The 8,845-nt window shown below is 42.1% G+C and overlaps 1 protein-coding gene across 1 annotated transcript; it reads left to right on the plus strand.

Moving 5' to 3' along the window:
* Positions 1-208: 208 nt before the first annotated feature.
* On the plus strand, positions 209-7,052 carry utp6 (UTP6 small subunit processome component). The gene is made up of 19 exons (XM_042429093.1): positions 209-507; positions 1,109-1,193; positions 1,286-1,327; positions 1,505-1,597; positions 1,778-1,825; positions 1,913-1,976; positions 2,062-2,180; positions 2,272-2,349; positions 2,452-2,533; positions 2,821-2,902; positions 2,997-3,175; positions 3,349-3,428; positions 3,590-3,667; positions 3,898-4,077; positions 5,184-5,264; positions 5,583-5,692; positions 5,824-5,890; positions 6,111-6,183; positions 6,500-7,052. The coding sequence occupies exons 1-19, from the start codon at positions 416-418 to the stop codon at positions 6,652-6,654; spliced, it is 1,788 nt and encodes a 595-aa protein (XP_042285027.1). The 5' UTR covers positions 209-415; the 3' UTR covers positions 6,655-7,052.
* The last annotated feature ends 1,793 nt before the right edge of the window (positions 7,053-8,845 follow it).

An 8,845-nucleotide genomic window follows, 5' to 3' on the forward strand; every position in this document is an offset into this window, starting at 1 on the left:
TCCCCACCCGCATTCTGGGAAGACCCGCCCTACTCTGCTTCTGATTGGCTAGTACTCGTTCCCTTCCTTGGTTCGATTGGTTATATTTATGCATGAGGAGTGAGATGATTGGGTTAGGGTAAGATTATCAGGGTCAGAGCCAATCAGAGGCAGAGTAAGGCGGGTCATCGTAGAATGCAGGTGGGGAAAAAATAACGCCACTCCGACACACTCGATCGTGTTTCCTGACGGAACTATTTATTGACGGAACCGGAAGAGCAGTGAATCACAACTTCCACACATGTGTGGGGGAGAGCATCGGTCTCATTGACATAACGTACATGGTATTCCAATATAAAGTTGACATTAATAACGTTACATATCACCAGAATAACAGCCGCACCTGACCTGAACCCGTAACGGCCGCGTCGTCAAGATGGCGGAGATCGTTCAGCAGCGGATTGAGGAGAGGATCCCGGAGCTGGAGCAGCTGGAGAGAGTGGGACTGTTCACCAAGAAAGAAATTAAGTAAGACAAACATCAGAGGGTTTGCAGACACTCTCCTCCGGTAGAACAGCAGAGCAGCGGATACCGGAACACTGTGTGACAAGATACCGGAGGATTTTTAGTGAGAGGTCATGATTTGGCAGTTAAATGGCAGTTAAATGGAGAGATGAACATCCATTTTGTCCTCTTATTATTCTGTCCTCACTACTTCACATGAGGTGTTAGAGGAACTAGATGAAAAATAAACCCTACAATAAATCCCATATACTTTCTGTTGTTTTCATACATTTGTACAGGTTTCATATGTGAATTCTCAGTCAGACTTATGAACAGTTAACTCACAGTGACACTGTGCAATAATAACCCTGTAACACTATAATACCCATTACACCTACAAATTATACATATTTATTTAGTTTAAAACACAAAATGTGCAATACACTTCATTCATTACTGTATATTAGAATGTCTCATGTTACATTTTGCTCATTTTCTGTCCCGAAGCTTTCAGGTGGATCATGTGAGAAAGGTTTCTTGGTTCGGTACAAGATCTGTTCCCTGGACTGTATGTAGTGATAAAGTAGCAGACAAGTTCATCTGTATTTATTTTTCACTATTATAGATCCATAATCAAGAAATCGACTGCGCTGGAATACAAACTGCACAGGCTGATTGTAAATAAAGAGGACTTCATTGCGTACATACAGGTAGAGTGTCTTCATCATGAAACCTCAGCTCTTTAAACAAAGAAATAAAGGCTGTGAGTGATGTTTAAAATGCTTACTTTGTTTAATTACAGTATGAAATCAACGTTTTAGAGCTGGTCAAGAAGAGAAGAGCGGTGAGTCACGTTGTATCACTTCATCTCATGTTCATAGTTTCTTCTTGCTATCAATGGTAGAAATATTCTTTTCTATTTTCGTGGTTAACATTCAAACCAAACAGAGCGCGCAGCAAACATCTGGTGCCGTTAGATGATGTTGTGAAATTTTGACCATGATGAATGTTTCCTCTACAGCACATTCACTACCACTTCAAACGAGAAGACATCGAGTTCCCCATCATCCATAGAATAAATAGTGTCTTCAGGAGAGCAACAAACAAATGGAAGGTATTTAAAAAGCTGCTGTTAGTTCATCACATGGACCGTTCAGCCACATCTGTCCACTAAAAGGAATAATCAGATCTAATTGTTTTCACTTACACACAGTGTGTAAATGATTGTCATCACTTTTCATTTTAATATATGAATGAAGGCACAAACAGACAAACATCTTCTTCTCCCTCACAGGACGATGTGCAGCTGTGGCTCTCGCACGTGGCTTTCTGTAAGAAATGGGTACGTAAAGATCTCATCATTTGTTTTCAGGAAGAAATCTGTGTCTTCTCGTATTTATAATGATCTGTTCTGGGTTTCACTCATCAGGCCACCAAAGGTCAGATCAGCAAGGTGTTCTCATCCATGTTAGCAATCCACCCTGACAAACCAGGTACACATGATTATTTGCTGATGAACAAAGTGGGAAAAGGATGTCACCTGCAAATACAAATGACTTTGTACTTCTTTCTCTTCAGCCCTGTGGATTATGGCTGCCAAGAGTGAGCTGGAGGACAGAAACTCCTCTGAAAGCGCCAGACACCTGTTTTTGAGAGCTCTACGCTTCCACCCGAACAACAAGAAGGTGTACCAGGAGGTAAAAGAAGCAAATAAACACCTATACAAGGAGCCTTTGTTCACAGAGAGCAGAGCTAACATTCTCATTCTCTTGATGGACTGTGTGCTAGTACTTCCGTATGGAGCTGCTGCATTGTGAGAAACTGAGGAAGCAGAAGAAGGAGCTGGAGCAAGCTGAGATGGACACGGTGAGTGTGTAACACATTCAACACAAACAGCAGGAAATGCAAAAAAGTCAATATACACATGCATACACAGAAGCTCTCACTGTCACTCTTCACACCTCTCAGGGTGAATATGAATTCTCTCCAGAGATCCTGAGTGGTAAACTGGCTGAGGTTGTGTACAGAGATGCTACAGGGAAAATCAAAGGTAGGTGTGCTAAATCATGACAAAGTGTAACATATTTAGACTTTCTAGTAATATAAGTTGCAGTTTTTACTCCTCATTTAAACTACATTTAACAACCTGGCTGTGAATATTAGTTTGTCTGCAGCATTTACTATCAGAAACTAAAGCTCCAAAGATAACACAGACTCTGCTTTATGTAAGCAAAGATCTTCAAACTGATGCATTTGAAAAACCGGGCTGACTTTGTTAAATGGTTTAGTTATGTATGTGCCCAGCCATGTTAACTCTGCCTTTATGTTGCTCCACAGACGCAGAGTTCGTCATCACACTTCTGAATATCGCAGCTATCTTTGACTTCACCAAAGAACTGCAGGACTCCATCCTGCAAGAGTGAGGCGCCACTATACTTCACTCTCACACTCACGTACACAGAGTCTATATATTCTCATCATTAAAGCACAAACGTATGTCCCCTTGTTTCCAGCTTACAGACTAACTACACAGAGGAGAGCGTGACGTGGGATTTCATGGCCAAGAGGGAGCTGGAGGCGCCGGGGGCAGGAGAGGAGCTGCAGACTGCTAAAGGCCGGGCCTCTGATATCAATCGAAGAGAGGAGCGCTGCTGTCAGGTCTATGAGGAAGGAGTCAAGAGCCTTAACACAGGTAGACGCCCGCACATACAGAGAATGAATAGTTCCAAACTGACAAAACATCTTAAATTCACCATACTGAAACCTGTGAGTGCACTATTATTAATGCCGTACTTGTACACTCCCTGCTAACGTGATGTGTGAGTATAATAAACCATAGCTGTGCTTGTGTGTGTTGCGCTCTAGAGCCCATGTGGACTTGTTATGCAGCCTTCTGCCTGGAAAGACTGAAAAGGAAAACCAACGTCCAAGAGCTGAAAGAAAAGGTAAATGAATAAATGAAAGGAACACAGTTCATCCTCACTATGTCACTATGAGAGTTTGTTTGCTCCTGAGGATAGAAATGAAACACAGAAAAACGTCAGCGGCTTTAAATGTTTATGGTTAAATCCTGAGACGTGTTCATGTGTTTGTGTGTGTATCACAGAGGCAGGAGAGGTTGCTGGGAGTTCTGCAGCGCGCTCACGACTCCTCACTGCTGAAGGAGGATTATTATAAGAAATGGGTAAGATAACAGCGTCATGAAATGTTTAACGGGTGTCATAGAACTCCAGCAGGATCAGCCTTTATGGTTTGTTCTTGAGCAGGGCTCAAATAATAAAAACAAAAAAAGATGGAAACCGGAGACTATCTTGATTTCCAAATTAAGTTTTATTAAAAACGTTTTTAAAAAAAAGAGCATTGCATTAATGTGTGGAAACAACCAACATGATGTCCTGTTCTCCACGTGACCAGCTTCAGATCCTGCTTTCATCCGGAGACGGCGAGGGAGCGGCCAGCGTTGCCATGGCAGCCACGCAGCGCTACAGCCAATCGGTGTCGATGTGGAGCCTGAGCCTGCAGACGCTAATGCAGCTGGGGAGCGGAGACATGGGCCGACTGTTCCAGGACGCTCTCACACACATTAATCCCAAGGTACACACACACACACACACACACACACACTTTGAATCCACATCATTTATTCTCAATCACGTCAGATTTGGTAATTTTCTCTGCTTACACTGAGCACATCCGTTTAGCTCACAGTGCTAGTGTAATTATTGTCCTTGGAGAATGGAGACACACACACACACACACACACAGCAGCCACCAGCACTGCTGTGTAAGTGGGCCATCTCCTTGGCCCAATTAGTCTCCTGTCGTATTAACTTCCTCAGATGAATTCCTCCGTCGCCCTCTATATGCCAGGAAACCTGAAGACATCTTAAATTAAGCCTGCATGTACTTCAGCAGCCTTCAGGTATAAACGCAACACACAAATCTGGAGTTGACTTATTATTAATTTTTTGAAGTCAGATTCACATGTTAATTTAACATGAAGGTAATTTGCTGGGATTACTGTTTAACACTATACTCTCAACAGATTAACAGGCTTTGGATGGATAGCGAGCTAATCCTCAGAAATCCTCTACTGCACCTCCGATATTTGACTCAGAATGTTTTTCTTGGTCATCATTAAGCCAATAAATGACGATTTCCTCACGTTATTACAAATTCATCTTTTCTGGTGTACGTCTGCCGTTCACTATACACACACGACTCCTACATCGTTACACAGCACATCACAGTATGCTACCGTTTCACCATGAACGCCTCGGCCACAGGCTTCATAGTAGTGAACAGAATAGCAGGTTATTGTTTTGGTGGAGGTTTCACAAGACCGTGGCCCTGAGAAGTAGCTGCGTGAGGAGGATTAACTCTGCGCCGCTCGTTATGTAAGTCTATTCTTTCAAGATAAACACACTCCTTAAGTGTTGGGAAAGAGTGTTAAACCACACTGGCGTCCGGTATGTTGAACAATAATGTGTTTCCATATCACACAGCATTACAAGACAGTTTACTGCACTTTCTAAAGGCTCACATACCTGTTAGACCAGGATACTGAATACAGATGATATATACAGTATGAATATAATGGAAACATGCGGTTAGATGAAAAACAACCAGTTACTGCAGCACTAGATGTAGACGGTTGATGGTCGTTCACTCAAACCTTCTATATCCTCCTGACTGGACAGGAGAGTCTACCACTTTGGCAGCTGCAGGTCCAGTGGAGCGCTGCCAACCAGAGTCCTGAAGAAACCGAAGCCGTCTTCAAGGTAATCCACCTCAATCCACCAGCTAGTGAGAATCACTGTGATTCTATTCTGATAGTATGTGTTTCTTCAATGACAACTGGCAAAAAGAGCTGCTTATAAACCTTATAAAGCACATGCATTTGTGTATTAGTTTACACTGGAACAAAGCAGTTAGTAGTTTCTATTTGTGCAGATGACATCAGAGAAGTGCTCAGTAATGCAGAGAGAGAACTGGACACTGGTAGATAGATACTCAAAGATTAATAGTGCTTGATGTCTGCACAACGCTTTTACCTTCGAAACACCTCGCAGACAGTTTGTTCTCTCGTTTGTTCCCAGAGAGGTCTGCTGTCTGCAGTAGCGGCTGTTGCCATGGAGATGAAAGAGAGCTACCTTGATTGGTCGTATTCCACTGGAGGCTACAAGAAAGCGAGGAAGACCTTTACGAGGTAAAAAGCTAAATGATAAATAAGACAAAAGGAAGTGTTAATTAATCCCAGAATGCTTTGGGGCTTTAAATGTAAAACAAACTCTTTTTTAGATTTGAGGCAGGAAAAAATCATCTTTTTCTTTCCTGTAGCTTGCAGGAAAGTCGTCCCTTTTCCAAGGCCTTTTTCACCAGGATGATTCAGATGGAGAAAGAACAAGTAAGAATCCAGACTGCTGTGTGTGAAAACACTGAGACATCCGGTGGTTTTAGTTTAGTTTAAACTTGTTTTACACAATTCATTGATTGATTTGGTTTCACTGATAGTTTGATTGACACGTTATTATTGTTGTGAAGAACTTGTCGAGACAGACAGTGGACTCTGATATGATTTGTATTACTAATAAGTCAAGATAATCCTGATCTGTTTGATCTTCCAGGAGACTCCCAGGATGAACAATCTGAGGGATTACTACGAACGGGCCCTGCAGGAGTTCGGCTCCTCAGATGACGGTGAGATGATGCGTTTTTAAAGGAACGAGAGTCAAAAAGAAAAGTAGTCCAAAATATTTATTCACAATTATTCTTGTTATTCAAGTATCAAGGACATATTTGTGTTATTTGAGCAGATGCAGCTCAGATCTAGTTTAGAGGATCAGGAGGAAAATACATTCTGGGAGCAGAGACGTTAAAGACCCCCACATAAGAAAAATTTACAGTGCGGCTGCTAGAACGAGCATAAATATTTCAGTGGAGACACGGAGCTGTGCGTCTCCACCTTTTTAAATTTAGCTTAACATTTTTCCCTGTTGTTTTTATTCTCCTAAAGATTTGTGGCTGCAGTACATCCAGGAGGAGCTGGGAGACCTCGGCCGGCCAGAGAACTGCGGCAAGATCCACTGGAGAGCCATGAAGTTCCTGGAGGGGGAGAGTGTGGAAAGATTCATTTCCAGATACACTCTGCTTCAGACCGGACACTTATGAGAAGATCCAGAAGGTCCAAGTCATGTCGATCGAGGCCTGTAAACTCAGATGACGACAGCCAAAGTTTCTCAGAACAGGCCTTCTTCTTGTTTCAACGTCTTTAAGTATTTTTACTTGTGAAGTTTGCTGTCCATCAGGAACAGGCCTGTCTACTTTCAATCAAAGGTTCCTCCAGTGTTTGGAGATATATTCTTACATTTGACTGACAGTGTTCTTGGTGATAAGAGTTTTACAGCTGTGATACAATTTTCCATTTTTTATATACAGCTGTTTGTGCTGCATTTGATATCAGAGTGATGTTGGAAACAAAGTCTTCTAAGGAGATCCTGTTTAAGAGAATTCCACATTTTATTTGGCTTTGATGCTGTTATAATGATATTAAAACAGTCTCTCATTCATGGGTGTTGTGGTCCCGTCTGGCACAGTAACATACAGATAAACACACTTTCTGAGTTTCTTCTTTAACAGTCCTCCTGGTAGGTTAGTGAAGTTACTTTAAGTTACTAGAACATCCTTTATCCGCTAAAATATAGTTCTGATTTCACATTTACATTTACAGTAACATGTCTAATACTAAGTTCATTCTCACCTTTCATGGTAGAAAATATTACCCTTAAAAAACAAAAGCATAAATATGAAGCCGCAGCACATCTATGAAATATTTCAGTCCAAAAAAAAAAAAACTGTTAGTGAAATATATTTATAGTTTTTAAGGACACTTCAGATGGTTGTGTTTTATACAGTGATGTGACAGCTATGAGGTATAACATGATGTTAATGTAGAAATCATGATATTTAATTTTTAAGTCTACCTGTACAATTATACAATTATGTTTTTTTTTTTCTCAAAATGCAAAATGCTTACAGTCATCTGACTTAATGGCCTCCTCTGTTCATTGAAAGATGGTCCTCTGAGATCCACGTGGCCTGTGATTGAGGACTATGATAGAAAATGATGGAAATGACTCTTTCCCCTGATGTCTCTGTCTTATTAACGTCTTCTACCAAAAGGTCTTTGAGACATCACATCACCTCCAGGCTCTCTGGTCACCTGTTTGACAGACACTAGTGTCAGCAGAGTTCACTCCTGCTGAGACGTCTGTCCAGCTTTGAGGAAACGAGTGAAAACATAAGATGCTTTAAGGCAGGAGTTGTTATGGTGAAATGATCCCTTTAGATAATGATGAAATAGTTCTGACAGATCTACTGGTTTGCTGACATATAGGCCGACTTCATTAAAAATAAGATATTGACAGTTGATATTTACTGCTCTCTGTGCTGACAGGAGGCTGTTGTTCTATCAGATATCTACCCTGAGGAATCATTTAACTGTGTTTTAGTCAACAGCTTTGGTCTGCAAAAACCTTCAGGAGCTGCTGAATCACTACATGTCATCATGATCTAAACGCTGTTTCACAGCCTTTCTAACCCCACAAGTGGTAACACTTTGGAGGGGAGGGGGGGGGGCTATGAATCCTTTTGGCATTTTAGGCATGAAAATGTAAAGATATTTAATATTTGCACAGACTCTGTAGCGCCTCATGTTCACCTCCTACAGAACCACTGCGATGCTGATGAAAGACATGAACCTCTGTTTTTTTGCTCCAATGATGATAAAAAAGTTTTTAAAAAATTCACCCATGTGGTTTTGTGGGGGGTTAAGTTTCTCATGAGCCATCAGTGTGTTGGTTGCATCTCACCACTCTGTCTAAATAAAACACTCCTGTATGTCTGAGGTCCCTCACCACCTCCTCTTTCATACCTAAAGATTAGATTTTTTACCTTTCACTCTCTGGTAGATGTTCGCTTTTACCACACTGGAAACAAACATTTGATTCTGGTCAGTCCACCTCCCTGTCATGTCACCCCCAGCCTACTCTCGCTCACACATCCTCAGAGCTTCTTGAAGAGGATGTAGGTGAAGAGAACCAACACGCCTGCGGACAGCAGCCCAATCACACACTGGTGGATGGTGATGACGTTCTCCAGGGCGTGGATGCGCTCCTCCATGGCGTTGGTGTGGATGTAGTCATAGATGGAGGCCCCGATACTCCACACTGCCCATACGGCATCCACCACCGCTTTCATGGTGGGAGAGACCATCGAGAGGGCCGCCTGCAGCCGGGTGTCGGCCGCATCCGCCGCTTGCCGGTCCCACAGCACTACAGAGAGAGAAGAGAGAGTGCAGTGA

Source organism: Thunnus maccoyii, chromosome 2, assembly GCF_910596095.1.
Source record: "Thunnus maccoyii chromosome 2, fThuMac1.1, whole genome shotgun sequence".
Taxonomy (NCBI): domain Eukaryota; kingdom Metazoa; phylum Chordata; class Actinopteri; order Scombriformes; family Scombridae; genus Thunnus; species Thunnus maccoyii.

Coding starts and splice junctions, on each gene's coding strand:
- utp6 (XM_042429093.1), top strand. CDS start 416: ATGGCGGAGATCGTTCAGCAGCGGATTGAGGAGAGGATCCCGGAGCTG. Junction 1,977..2,061: donor AATCCACCCTGACAAACCAG/GTACACATGATT, acceptor CTTTCTCTTCAG/CCCTGTGGATTATGGCTGCC. Junction 2,534..2,820: donor TGCTACAGGGAAAATCAAAG/GTAGGTGTGCTA, acceptor GTTGCTCCACAG/ACGCAGAGTTCGTCATCACA.